General features: G+C 34.0%; 1 protein-coding gene across 1 annotated transcript; it reads left to right on the top strand.

Annotated features, from left to right (window-relative positions):
* Positions 1 to 406: 406 nt before the first annotated feature.
* Positions 407 to 15,386, top strand: LOC124357140 (checkpoint protein HUS1). Its single transcript, XM_046808625.1, has 6 exons — positions 407 to 910; positions 2,916 to 3,122; positions 7,178 to 7,290; positions 9,677 to 9,784; positions 13,593 to 13,770; positions 15,124 to 15,386. Exons 1-6 carry the CDS (start codon positions 859 to 861, stop codon positions 15,303 to 15,305), a joined length of 840 nt encoding a protein of 279 aa, XP_046664581.1. The 5' UTR covers positions 407 to 858; the 3' UTR covers positions 15,306 to 15,386.
* Positions 15,387 to 15,919: the final 533 nt, after the last annotated feature.

The following is a 15,919-nucleotide window of genomic DNA, read 5'->3' as shown; positions in this document are numbered from 1 at the left end:
TGGCAAAAAATATTTTAAATGACAAATATATGCTAAATTTTACAACTTATAAATTAAAAGGTATTAGCATTTTTTACTACCGTATAGGTTTAATTATTTAGACAGCGATACAATAAACATGGGGTATACGTTTTAGGTCCCCATTTCAAATGATTGCTGAAAAAGAGGTACCGAAAAACTCAAATTTAACGTTGAGATATGACCATACGACTATTCGATCAGTGTGTGTGTTGTGTGCGCGCGCGTGTGTGTGTACTTTTTTAATGGGGTGTTATTAGTCACTTCAAAAACATCTAGATTAATATAACGCCAATATACAAAACGGGTGACGGGTGTAAACAACCGGAACGAAGCGAGGCGTTGTCCCATATTGAGAAGTGAGAATCAGATAGTATGACTATGTGAGTAAGCTGTAAGGAGAGTGAGGTAGTGCGGTAACTGCTCATACGGCCAGACTTGCAATGATGTAGACTTCGCACTAAGTTCTACAAAAACGAAAATGTACAATCAACAATTAAGAGGTCATTTTAAATAGGCTGTGTTGATTACATCCAAATAATCCCTCTTTGGGGGCGTATCAAGTTGGGGTTTTTATTGTTTACTCTATGTGGTCGGCTTATTGGCGCCTAAATTTAAACAGCTGTCCTTCATTTTGTATTGTTCGTTAATTGTATTGTGAGGCGTGTTGATTATTTATTACTGTACAATATTTTGTATTTCTCTAAACCTTTAGAGGTTATGTTTTTAGTGATAAACAAACAAAAAAGCAGTGCACCAACCTACAGAGTTGACTAGCCTATTCACTCTCAGTGACTGCTTAGCAGGCATAACTTTCAAGTGTTACTGTAATTTATTACGATGAAGTTTAGAGCGAAAATGTCTGAAGTATTTTGCATGAGAACATTATCAAGTAAGTGCCATTTACAATTTTAAATGTTTCTTCAAATAGGCCTAGGTACCTACCTTAGAAATTGGAAATTTAGTAAAGTCAGTTAAGCAATAAATTCAAACTAGGCCTTTCTTAAGTAATTAGAATCAATTAGGTGGTGTAGCATGTACTGATTGTATTAAGGCTACCAGTTTATTTACCATTACCAGTTTATTTTATGAAATTAGTTCTAACAAGTATAGGTATGGTTTTTATATTCATAGGCTATTAATAAAAAATATTAAAAAATTAAAAACATAGGTCTATTATGAACTAATGTTGTTTAGGCTAATTAATTTAGAAAAATAACTTATAATCTGTATCAACTACTATCTCATTGGCAAAGAAGTAATTTAATGGTGAATAAAAACTACCTATGCCATGTGTATTTACAAAATGAAATCAAAACAGTACGTTGGTATTATCTGGAGGCCACTATTTTTTAAAGAAATGTTTTTGGATACCTAGAAAACTACATTATTAGAAAGAACAGACTCTCTATGACTTACTGTAAAAATTACATGTCATTATGACGATAGGTTCTTGTTTTTTGCCCTCAAAAAGGAAGTGAGGACTTCGAGAAGGAGGCCACTCTGTCCTCATTTACTATTTGTTATTAGGCCATATAAGTAGGTAAATAAATATATGCATATGTATTATAAATATAAAAGGTTAACGAGCGCTCACGTAATCTGAGCTTGAATTTAGGTGATATCTAGAGGGATTTTTTCTTTTTTTGCCATAAGTGTGGGGTGGTGCCATAGGCCGTCCATGATCTGACGTCGGAACAGATGGTCTTTTTGGTAAGTGCTCTGAGGTCAGGAAAATATTGATCGGAAATGGCCCAGGTGAATTGATCAGGCGAACCTTTGGTAGCCCCTTCGGTGAAAAAAAAAAACATTTCTCATAAAGAATATCTTTAACGTTGGTACTTCTAGTCACATATTTATGATAACGTAACCTAAACCAATTTATATTGTGTAATAACAAGTAGTATATAGGGACAGAGTGACTTTCTTCTTACCAACATCACTTCCTTTTGGGGATCAATAACCAAGAACTGATTGTCATAATGAGATGTAATTTTTTGCAGTAAATTAAATAGAGTCTGTTCTTTTCAATAATGTAGTTATCTAGGCCGCCGGTAAGAAAAACTCTTCCAAATGTGTGTGTCAGAAAACTCCCAAATGGGTGTGGGGGAACAAGTACTAAAGTACAGTATAAATTCCACATAAACAATATGTAACATTTACTGTTTTGAAAATCATTACATTAAGTAGAACGAAGAAAGTAAAGTACATTGTAAAAATAACTAAATCATCAACTAATCAATGCTTCATATAATAAACTTACAGACAAATTGCTAAACCCTCTGTTGAAATCTGTCCACTTTCACTGCCAAAAACCTATAAATTAAAAACTAAAATAATAAAATTAACCATAAACAGTCAATTGGTGTCAAGAAATAAGTTACAGTCACATTAAATGGTTTAAAATCTACAACAGAATGGAAATACATAGAGTACGGTATAACTTAAGTGTTAGAAATATTGCCCACAAATTACGTAAAAAAGTTGTTATAATTCTTGCATTTTCAGTACAACATATGTCTTTGTTCCGTAAACTATAAGTATGATGTTATGTTTTAGATTTTTTCATGTAAAGAGGTTACAAATTACTGAAGTTACAAAAGAGAGTATTCAGCTCTAATAAGATATATAGGCTACATTCTAGATATAACTTAGATACAAATGTAAAGAAGCATATAAGAAAGGTGTTGATTTCAAGATAATTTAATAATATACTTATGATCTTGAAATCAACAAATTTACTGTACATATTGTAAAAGAAAATTACTGGATGGTCATCCCTTCTTTTCAAGTACATGCTGCACTATTATCAACATTTCAAAATTCTACTTTGTATGTAATTAGTTCAACCATTTAACTGTATGCTATGTTTTTTAATTATTTACTTGTTATTTTAGGTATTGTATCAACGATATCAAAGCTAACAAAGCTGTGTGTGCTGAGGCTATCGAAAGATTATTTCTACTTTATTGTTCTCGAAGAAAGTGCTTTGCCACTTCGAACATCTGTTTGGTGTATGATGCAACAAGCTCATTTTTTTAACGAATATAAATTAGTTGGCCCACCAGAGGATGAAAGTGAAATCTATCTTGAGTTGTCACCAGGTAAGCAATCCATATGGATATTGGTTGGGTTATGTAGTGATCACTACGTAATATACAAGGGCTATCCATAAAGTAGATTATATGTTTTGATACAAACAAAAAACAATGTTCAAGAAAAGGGTATACATTTGAAAGTGACTATTTTTAAGTATAGTCACCATACAAATTTATGCACTTAACATAGCGGTGAACTAGTTTTGAAATACCAGTGTTATAAAAATATGCTGCCGTACACTTCAACTACATAGTCACACACTCCCACAGGTCCAAGTTGTGTGTGTGAGCCTCCACTCCATAGACTGGAATTTGGTTTTGCAATTCACATGTTTTATCCAAAGAAAAAAGGTTCCTGTAATAATTCCATCAAGCATCGAGTCACCATCTTTTTTGTAAGTGTCCAAAAATGTCTGAAGCAGCCATACGCTGATGTTTATGGGTTTATGGTTAAGATTTTCTGTACCCATCTTGCACAAAATTTATGGTAACTTAACTTCTGTGTAACAATTTCGTGTAATAAACTCTTGAAACTTGAGGAGAACTGAGTGAGAGTTCTGTTATTGTGAATCGAGGGTCTTCTTTAATTGTCTTATCGACTTTAGAGACAAGTTCATCTGTCAAAATACTTGGCCGTCCAATTCATTTGTCATCATGCAGGTTAGTTCGGCCATTTTTAAACCTAATGCACCACTGATGCACTCCACCTTCAGTAATCACATCATTCCCATTAACTTCACAGAGTTGGCAATAAATCTCAATTGGTTTATTGCGCTTAGCTAACAAAAACCGCATTACCGACCGCACTTCACAACTCCCAGGATTTTCAATTGCATCACACATTTTAAACTGCTGTTGTAAAACAATAAGGAGCGACAGTAACCTCTCTTATTAGCACAGTTGGATAGCCACTGAACAGAGAAACGCTCTGATATTAAAATGGTTGTGATAGTCCTGCCCCTAGTGACTACAGAGCGAAACGTAATCTTCTTTCTGGATAACCCTTGTAAATATATTAGCCTTAAGGTGTGTACAGAATGATGAGAGATGTGCAGCAGTAAGAAGTTGCAAATGAGTATGCATGACAGAGGCAAAGACGTTCTGACGTGAACTCGGCTGTTATTTAAATACAGCACAATTTCGATTCAAATTCAAAATTTAAATACAAATTCTTTATTACCAGAGCGTCTTCACAATGTATAGCAATGAAAAAAATTCAAATTCACTGATGTCCTATGGACTGATATTAATCACTAGCTTTTTTACACTTTTCTTGAAACAATTAATTTCAAGAGATTGTTGAGAAGTTGAGAAGGAAGAGACTTGTAAAGTTTAATGCCAGTTTCAGCAAAACAATTCAAGACGGTTTTAAGACTACATTGAGATATTCTTAGAGAATTTGAGTTTCTAGTCATATGGTAATGAAAAGATCTATTTATAGGTATGACATGTAAATTTCTTTTTATTTACAATAAGCAATGTAAAATATACAGTGCAGGTACTGTAAGAAGATCATACTTTTTAAATAAATGTTTACATTAGCTATAATCTTGATTGCACTTATTTGTAAAATTAATAATTTTTTGTGTTACAATCATTGCCCCATACAATAATTCAATAAGATAAGAAACTATGAAAGTAGGCATAGTAGACAGTAATGAGGATGTCTGTAGTTACAATATATCTTAGCCTAATTAAAGTAAAAATTTGCTTAGACACTTTATTACATAACATTTCAACGTATTTTACATTTGATGTTACTCTGAAGAGTGACTTCTAAGAATTTAACATAGTCAATGTTCTGTTGGATAGGTTTTAAACAAAATTCTAGTCTGGGTTTTATCTTTATTAAGGCGTATTGAATTGGCAGCTGATTAGTCCTCGATAGTGTTACTAATATTACAAAGGACATCAGCAGCAAAGCAAATATTATTACATTTAACTTGTACAGCCAGGTCATCTGCAAACATAAAGGAGCTCATATGGTTAGTAGCAATAGTACCAGGTAAAACATTTACATAAGTAATAATAAAAAATAATGGGCCTAGGATTGAGCCCTGTGGGACACCAGTTCTTACATTTAAGTATTGTGAAAAGTAGCCTTCAAAATAAACTGCTTGTAGCCTTTCAGACAAGTAAGACCCTACAAACTTAACTGTGAAACTATCAAAACCATAAAATTTAAGTTTATATAGCAGTTTGTCATGTGAGATTGTGTCAAATGCTTTTGACATGTCATAAAAGGCACCAATTACTTTATTCTTGCTGTCCAGACCATAAATACAGCTCCTCAAATACTCAGAAATGGCTAGACTAGTACCTTTCTTAGACCTAAAGCCAAACTGACAATCAATAAAAAGAAATATTAAAAAAAATTCAACAATTTGATTTTTTTAATAATCTCAAATACTTAGTTATTATCAGTATGATCGATACAGGTTGATAATTGTTGTAGTCGGACACAGAGCCATTCTTGAAAATTGGTATAACCTTAACTAATTTCAAACATTGAGGGAAAACACCACTTTCAATCCAACAGTTAAATAAATAGGCTAAAATCTTAGAGATATGAGGTGCAGCAATTTTTAGCAGACCAGAGTTCAGGCAATAAACATCCAGACTCTTACTACAGCTCAAAGAATTTATAACATTGTAGACTTGCCTCACACATTCAAAAGAAAAATTGAGTGCTTGAGGTACACTCTGCTTAACCTTATCTAAAACAAGACATACACTGGTTTGAATTATGAACATTATCAACAGTACTACTTACACTACTATTGAAAAATTCATTAAATTCGTCAGAGGTAAGATTTCTTTTGCTATTAATACATTTAGGCTTATCATTTTTGCTTGTATTCTCCTTTACAATTGACCACATTTCCTTGGGTTTGTTCTTAGCGTTAACAACTCGATTACAGATATATAGTCTCTTTGCCTCCCTAACAGATCTTGCACCCTAAATAATTAAAACAATCTTTATCACACGCTGGACCAGTGTATTTAAACTGTTCACATATAAACAAACACTGATCTTTCAGACGTCTAAGATCAACATTATAACAATTAGTTTTATGATATGTAAATTTACTATCAACAATTTTTACAAGAAACACAAGCCCTTCTAAAAATGTCCATTCAATTCTTCAAACCTTAATTTAATTACAAATAATAAACAATTACCATCGAAAGTGGTAACGTTAAACTATAAAATGTTTTTTGATAAGTGAGCAAAAATATCATCAGCAAGTTTACTTACAAAAATAATATTGTCAGAACTTTATTATAATCGGAAAAATGGGGGTTGTGAATATGGTGATTCTGTCAACTTTCAAGGACTGGCTGGAAAATTAAAAAAATATATCATCAGAAAACAGGTTATCTGCAATGGATCCTAGTTTTAAGCATGTATAAATTATAATTTTTGTTCAATAAGACAATGGGAAAAAATCTGGAAATGCCCTTTGTATTCTTGCCCTTGAATGTTTATTTATTCAGTCTTTAAGGAAACTACATTACTTCTATCTGCACATAATTTTGTTAACAGACCTTTAATACCTTCACTGCGGCTATGCAAGGTTACTATCCCGTGCAGTAAGGCGTCTGCCATATTCAAAATACTATACAATAACAGTCTAGCTATAATACATGTAGTAAACACCTTCACTGCGGCTGTATACTGGATGATGTGAGCTACTCTCATGATGGCACCATGCCATTAGGAATCTGCTGCAGTGAATGTGTTAATCTATTGTACAATAACTGTCTGGCTACAACACATGTAGTAAACACCTTCACTGCGGCTGTATACTGAATGATGTGAGCTACTTTCATGATGGCACCATACCATTAGGAATCTGCTGCAGTGAATGTGTTAATCTACTGTACAATAACTGTCTGGCTACAACACATGTAGTTAACACTTTCACAGGGGCTCTATACTGGATGACCTGACCTGTCATCAATGTCACTGACTTTTTACTGCACTTCTGTCAATAGTCTACATACATTTTAGCATCTAATAAACTGGCTAATATTGTCTTACAATTTTAATTTTTCAGATTTACTAGCATCATCTCTATCATCTTTAAGAGTTAATGTGAGTGCTGCAAAAACTATGAAGATAAAACTGACTCACAAGGATACACCACGTTTAACTTTAGAAATTGAATTGGTAAGTGCATTCCATGAAAATTGCTAAAGTCTAGATATTATATTTCTTTTTTTACTACAGATATTTCTCATAACAAGTTATACTGTAAAAATTGACTGTTTTTGGACTTTGTACTTAAATAATTCTCATGTAATAGTTTATTCTCATAAATCCTTTTTAATAGTTTATTTGTCTAATATAAATTTATAAAAGTATAAATTTATAAAAGTTTTCATAGTTTATTTTTCTTACATGAGTAGAAATTTCACTTTCCCTAGCTTTACGAGTAAAAAAATATATTGTTGTTTGTTTCCTTTCTGCTTAATGCTATTCAATTATTTCTCCTGGTAACTTGTTATCTCCAACCAACATTTGCAATAACCTTTTCTTTATGCACTTATTTAACTCCAAATAAACTCTTTTTTCCTGCAAATAATTTGTGTGCAAATAAGACTTAACAGACAACTCATTTCTTCTTCTTCTATGGGGCGGCCTACTGCCATGCACTTCAGCCTCAATGGCTTTTTGCGCACATCTGCTCATCACACATTCTACAGAGCAGATCCTCCTGAAGGATGTCGAATCTGTGAAGATGCTTCCTCAGGTGACCTTGTCCTGTGATCAGACCTATAACCCAAGAAGACATTGATCTATTTAGTGAGAGAAGGTCTGACGCCACTCTGGAGGAAGGCAACTGTAGTACCATTCTGCTCATTCTCATGCCCGAATGCAACCTCCACCTTCTCTCATGTTTAGCGTGAACCCATTTCGAGACAGCCCCAAAGGATTCACACCTTGGAACACCGCAGAACGGTTGAGGGCCTGTCATAATGGGAATAATTGAAGGTTTTGTACTTTGTTTGTGCTATATCATGTCCTGTAGCTGTCATGTAAAATTGAAAATAAATAAATAAATAAATAAATAAATAAATAAATAATTGACGCTGAGCCCTGGTTGGCCAAGGTATCAGCTCTTTCATTCCCAAAGGATCGCCCCATGACCAGGAACCCAACAAACGGTCACGAATTCTGGCAAGGGAAGAAAACGGCTTGATAACAATCCCAGACTAGTTTGGATTTGATCACACAAGAGTCCAGCGCCATCCGTGAAAATGTTAATCGTCTTGCTCTTATACCGCAGACGAAGATTCTCACGAGCACGTTCCATAATGGCTGCGACCTCCGTCTGAAAAACTGTAGGACCTATAGGGACCACCAGCTCCCTACATGGTCTCACTCCCACAATTCCAGCACCCGTACCGCTTTTCGTTTTAGAGCCGTCTGTAAACCATTCAAGCTCCGCTGGTGTAAGAGGTTTCCTTACCTCCGACCAATCATCCCTAGAAGGTATCACAATCCTAAAGGGTTTGTCAAAGGAAAACTTTTGTGGCATCTGATCAGGAGTTCATGTGCAGAACATCCTCCTGAATCAGGATGCTAATTCTACAGTGCCCACTGCTGCAGCCTGACCAGAGTCCCATTTGCTGAAGACAGTAGGCACTCCTCCTGGCCATAGTCCGAATAACAATGTCCAGGGGGGCGAGGTTGAGACAACAGCCTAAAGATGCACCTGGCGCACTAGGAAAAGCCCCAGTGATAGCAAGGCAGGCCATCCTTTGGATACCCGCCAGACGAGCTACCACTGTCTTGGCCTCCGTTTTTAGCCACCACACAACAGCTCCATACATTACTGCAGATCTGACTACAGAAACATAAAGCCAGTACAAAAACCTCGGCTTCAGTCTCCAAGACCCACCTATTACGCGTCTGCATTGAATTAAAGACCATTTCCCCCTGGCGATGACCCTTTCTAGATGAGGTCCCCAATTTATAGAACCCTATCTAGGATCACGCCTAGGTACTTGACCTCGGACTTCAGCTCAATTGAAGAGTCTCTGAATAGAAATGGACCAATGCCCTCCATCTATCACCTCCTGGTAAAGGCAACCACAGCAGCCTTGGTGGGGTTGACAGTGAGGCCCACCTCATCGCACTAATTTCCCACCATGTTCAGAGCAGCATTGATCAGTTCCGTGACTGTTGTGTTGAACTTTCCACTCACAAGAATCACAGTATCATCTGCGTACCTCTGTGCAAAGACACTGCTACTATTCAAAGAAATTAGCAGGTCGTCCACAACTAGGTTCCACAGGAGAGGAGAAAGGATGCCACCATGCAGACAGACCCTCATAGTCCTTGTACTGACACTTGCACAACCCATGAGGGTTGTAACAACCACCTTGTCTGTGAGGAAGGACCTTATTCAGTCACATATTTGACCATCAATACCACGTCTAGAGACCGCATTGATACACAGTTGACCTGTGTGGCTGTATTGTTAACTCATTTAGTGTTGCACTAATAGTTACAATCTAATTTTACTAGTTTCTCTGACTCATGTCCCCAGCCAACACAGACAAGTCAATCACGTCTGTGCATGCACGAGGTACCTGTCCATGTAATTCCGCACAGAAGATGGGGAGACTACGCAGAACCTCCAACATTGGATCCTGATGTAAGCCACTTTCTTGGTACATTTATTTAAATAAATATATACAATTGTATTAGTTACATTATAAAGGAATACTACTATGGTGATAGGGTTTTGTAGAAGAACTACAACAATAACTGACTTCACTTCAGTTTCTAAGTTGCAGATTTATGTCTTACTTTACAGTTGCTTGCTAATTAAAATATATGAATCTGTAACTTAGAAACTGAAATCAATTATTATTACAGTTTTTTTTTAAATATGTCTTGATGCAATATAGTTATTTTACCCATTGCAAACCCTAATGAATCTAGAGACTTTGTGGTAGTCACCTTTGGAACCTATGGTTTGTTATCACACTTTGACAGAGATGGAGAACGCTAAAAGTCAGTTTTCAACATCAAAGTCTAAATCAACTAGTCTGAATTTTAAATAAGCGTAATACAGAATATAAAATCATCATTGAAACTTTTATTTCAAGTAAGTTGTCATTTATCATAGAATCACTTGAAAATCTTGGCATCTGCTTTGCTTTGTACATAAAAAAAATACTTTCTGACATTAAAAGCATAGCAAGGTAAAATTGTATATAACACCATAAACATAAAAAAACATTGATGTCTACATAAATTTAAATTACAAAGAGGACAGTGCACACAATCTTGAAGTTTTCATCTTTGTGGCTAGAATATTATCTGATCCTTCGACCTTGAATATTCTATTCAATCAGCTGTTCCCAAATTTCCTTTTTATATTTAATATTCTTTATATATTAAATAGGCCGATGTGTGGGCTTTGTCAAAGTGACTGCATTGTTTGACATAAGTTCAGAATAATGATGCACTCTGGTGATGATATGGATATTTTGGATCCATTTTATTCATCTTTGTCACAAGATGGTACTAAGTCAGTGATTCCAGCAGCTGGGCTCTACATAGGCTCATGATTCCAGAATATTTTGGAATTAGCATATTAACCATTGTTCTCAAGAAACATTCCGTTATAATAGAATAGAATATATTTATTTTTCGAAAGTAATTACAATCCATCACAACTAAAATAATCTGGTACAAAATTATCAAAAAAAAAAAAAATTATGGTTGCCTGTAAAGTCGGTTTTACGGGCGAAGATTTTACGTGACAACGTCTTTTTCTCGGTAGAATATTTATTGATATGAATATTATTAAATTGCACAATAGGAACAAGGAATTGAATGAAAATAAGAATTGCACAAATTTTAACTATAGAAATATATTTTGTTTACTAAAACATTGTACATAATTTGAAATTAATTAAAATTTGTTATTGTAAATGGTAAAGTTGAATAAAACATTTACTAAAATTGGAATTTGAAATTCTTGCTAAACACAGTTAAATTCTAACTCCGCGCGTGGTGATTGGTCGGTTTAGTTCGTTTGTTTGGTCGCACTGTTATGACAGGTTAGAGGTTATAATTTGTTATTTTAAATGTTTGACTAGCAATACGCACTGTTTCTTCTCAATCGACTGAATTACGATTGATTGCAGAGTGATTTAAACTAATAATTTACTATCAACATTTGTCAATAGTATGACATAACCTATAAACTCAGTTTCTCAACTTTTGTGTCAATCTAACAATTAATTAATCAATCATAGTTTACGATAATGAAATATCAGTGTACAATTATTTACCTTTATTGTTGTAGTTGTTGTAAATGACGAATCTAAGCACTCCACATTTTCACGAATAAACATAGTTATCTGCTTTATCCCGTGCGGCGGACCCACAGTTATCTGCTTTATCCCGTGCGGATCCCGTGCGGCGGACCCACTGGACGGGCATCGTAACGTTACCGGGCGTTACACTTTTTCATGAGTGACTCCGAGCCGCAACCTAATTTAAGACGTTGTCACGTCAAAAATGGTAATGATATTAATTCACATTTAGTCTTAAATTAATGACTGCAATTAAACTGTACAATATCACAAATTATCATAATTAAAAGAATAAAAATACTATATATATAAGTTTAAATGCAACACACACATTCTAGCATATATCCAATATATATTTACTTTCAAAAAACATAGGGCCTCTAAGGTAAAGCCTGTGTAGAGGTTCCTTCTCTAATATTAAACATTTTGCGCTACAAAGATTTTATGTTTTATTTATCCACATAAAGTCCCACTACATAAATGCAGTTGTGGCAATATAACTTCAACAAACCTAGCCGCTTAGAATAATGTTTGTTTCTTTAAGATATAGATTTAACACAAATTAAACTTGTATATTAATAAGGTGATCAATATTATCTTTTTTAAAAGCCAAAACTTAAATTTTTTTGCGAACAACTTAGCATTTGTACAATTTGCAATGATTTTCGGAATAATATTAAAAATTCTAGGACACATAAAACAATAACTTTTGTAAAAAATGTTAAATGTGGCTTGGGTACTTTATATGTTCTTTATACCTCAATTTTTCTTTGTAACAATTATTTAATTCATTCAAATTCCCACTTTTTACGTAAAAATTTTTAATACTTTATATACTAACATATATTTTAGAGGGAGAATTCTTAAATCTACAAATAAAGGCAAGATGGTTCAAATTTACTTTTTCATTTAATTAATCTAATAATTTTCTTTTGCTCTGTAAAAACTGGTTTCAAATTGTTGTCAAAAGTCCCACCTCAACAGAAAATACCATATTCCAATCTACTGTTTACTAATGAAAAATACAACATTCTTAAAACATCTTCCGTGCACATGTTTTTCAAAAAATAGAAACATCTTAGTGTATTGTATAACTTTTTCTTTAAACTTTCAATGTGTTTCTTCCTATTTACCTCCCTGTCTAAAATTACTCCCAAATATTTCAAACTATAAGCCTGCGACACAGTTGCACATCTATTATCGCAATGGGTATTTTTAAGCAAACAGTCCATACATTTATATATAATTTCATTATCAAATTTTTGCTCACTTCTTAAATTGAAATTTATGTATTTTGTTTTTTCTGGACCTAAAAGCATACAATTGCTTGTAAACCACCATTGAATGGCGTTCAAATCTGAATTCATGGCTCGCTCTATTTCAGTCCAATTATTTTTTACGTAACACAAAGCTGTGTCGTCCGCAAAAGATGTTAACTTTCCATTTAATTTTGCATTACAAAGATCATTAATGTAAATTAAAAAAATAAATGCTCCCAAAACTGACCCTTGGGGTACTCCACTACTGATGTAACCAATTTCACTAAAAACGTTGTTAATTTTCACACATTGACTCCTCTCTGATAAATAACTTACAAACCAGGAATACGCATTTCCTCTAACCCCGCTCATATATAACTTTTCCAAAAGAATTTTGTGATCTACTGTGTCAAATGCCTTTTTTATGTCTAAAAAAATTCCACTAACTTTTTTCCGGAATTTAAGGACTCATAAACTAAATCCATGAAACGTTTTAATGCTACCTCTGTACTCAACCCTTCCCTAAATCCAAACTGATTTTCACTAAAATAATTGTTTCTTTCAAGAAATGTAACTAGTTTCTTTTTCATTAATTTTTCTAATATTTTTGCGAAAGTAGAAAGAAGAGGTATTGGTCTATAACATACGCCATTCTTAATATATATGCTTACTGACAAAGTATAACAAACACTTCCTATCAATACTAAAATATGTCTTCTTTCCATTAATTTGAGGGAATCACACACCACATGATTATTTTTGAGAGCTAGAACATTCCAGACTAAAGTTGAGTAATTCTGTTAACTGTGATAATTTAGGCTAAATTATTTTGGATGAAATATAACATGCACTGAGCTGTTTGTCTTGTGTGAAGATCAGCATTGAGATGCCAAACCTGAAGATCTTGAGAAACATAACGGAGAGGTTGAAGAAACTACACAACTACTTAAACGTGGTTGCGAGTTCAGAAGGGAGGTTGACACTGAACGTGGAAACCAGTATGGCCTCAGTCTCAACGCACTTCAGGGACCTAGAAGTCTTTAAAGTTAATGGTAATGGTTTTTATTTATATTACTGTTTTCTTATTTGATTAGTCTTGTTGATCCAATTAGTTAGAATAAATATAAATTCACAGTGGAAGACTCAATGGAAGAGCAATGGTTAAAAAATCCAACACAAAGTTGAAGCAATTTTAAAACTATGTTCACCTTTTTTTATTATTAGGATGGCACTGTTTGTCATGAATGCACTTCCCAGGCTCAGACTGTCGACAAGGTATATTATCTCTATGTTATAAGGCAGCTACGAGATACAATACAAAAGAAATTGTCTTAACTATGGGCAGTTCATGAATGGATCCTGCATCACAACTACACGCCAGCTCATTCATTAAATCTCATTCCACACTTATTAGTAAAACAAAATAACAGACAGCTTCAGCAATCATCTACATCCCTACTGCATTGCTCAATGTGATTTCTGGCTATTGCCAAAATTGAAAATCCTCTGAAAGGGAAAGGATGTGACGACGTAGGTCAGCAAAAATGCGATGAGGGATCTGTTTGCCATTTTGATATATGAATTCAAGGAATGTTTGTGGAAGTGGGAAGAATGTTGGATAACGGTGGTGGCTTGTGGAGGGGAATACTTTAAAGGGACCGGGTCACATTTGCTATTGGGTGATTCATGTTACTATCAAAAGTCAAGGTTAGATACTTTTCGGACTAACCTCATACAGACTAGCTAATGGCACTATAAGAGAGTGTGTACTAAAAAACTGAATGAATGTTCTTATTAATAATGAATATGTTATTTTTGCCTTCAAACTGAAATACAGAAGAAGTTTCATCACGTGAGCTACTGGCTTAACGAAGGCCGCGTAAAATATTTGTAACCTTCTTAAAGTTTCTTTATAAAGTTATTCTAGACTTATTGAACAACATTTTTGAAAATTTGATTTATGGTTTTTTTGGAAAATCATTCCAAAATCCTCGGAAAAAAAACTGGGTGTCACACATGTGTTTAGTAGGGGAAAAAACCTGATGAAGATCGGTTTTGCCTCACGTTGATTATGACACCTATTGTAATCATTTGAATATGATCAGTAATGAGGCCTTACATAGGTGTAGCCACTTGAAGTGTGTCCGTTGTGTGTAGTTTGTTGTTATTGCTTGATTATTAATTTTTAAGGCTAACCCTCCAAAATGTTGTCAAAATCATCACTTATAATGCACTTGCTTCACCAGTTCCAGTGAGAGATGGTGCGATTATACATCTGCCAGTAGAACATAGCGATCGATATGAGACTCAAGTTTCTTTCTTACTGGAGTTGACGAGTAGTGATGTATATTGTTTGTTTACTGAAATACTACTAGTTCTTTTACAGCTATATTGTTCGGTTGCAGACACAAAACCTGGCCCATTCATCACAAGGGTGGATGTCCGCAAGTTCTCAAACTTCATGACTTGTGAGCAAGTGAGTCCCACCAGAGTAATTTGCCACATGAGAGATGGTGCGAGTATACATCTGCGAGTAGAACACAGCGATATGACACTCAGTTTCTTCCTTACTGGAGTTGACGAGTAGTACAACAGTACAGTTGTTTATGTCATACAGCGATTAAATAATTGTAATTAATAAAGGATTTTTTATTATTTTAATTTTGTATACAAGTTGCTAATTTTTTAATTGCCCAAGCGTTTGTTACTCATCTTAACAATACCTTTAGTCGACACCCAAACAATTAAATTCAATTAGTACAAAATGCTCTAATATAGAAAATTCTAATTTAAGTAATTATATTGTTTCATTTTATAAAACGTTTTTGACAAATTCACAATGCAGATATTCAGCCAGGTCAACATGTTTTACTTTTATACTTAAAAATACTTCAATATATATATATAGAATAATGCTAGAAATAAAGCTAAATAGTAAATAAATATAACTTATATAAATAAAAATAGTAACTTAATAATAACTACTATTAGTTGTAATATTATTTGTATTAGTAGAAATAATATAATTACACAACAGATAAAAAAAAATAGTATCAATAAAGTTTCGGACAAAAACGATCAACTACATAACAATATAGTTAACACTATTCATCTACTTTGGTGGAGCTTTTCTGCAGCTTTCGGCACGAGCCCAGCCGTACTCTGACAGAACACGTCTACGGCCATAATAGTTTTCTTTAA

The sequence above is a fragment of the Homalodisca vitripennis genome, chromosome 3 (genome assembly GCF_021130785.1).
Source record: "Homalodisca vitripennis isolate AUS2020 chromosome 3, UT_GWSS_2.1, whole genome shotgun sequence".
NCBI lineage: Eukaryota > Metazoa > Arthropoda > Insecta > Hemiptera > Cicadellidae > Homalodisca > Homalodisca vitripennis.
Note: the sequence above shows the minus strand (reverse complement) of the source record. Positions and strands in the feature narration are given on the sequence as shown.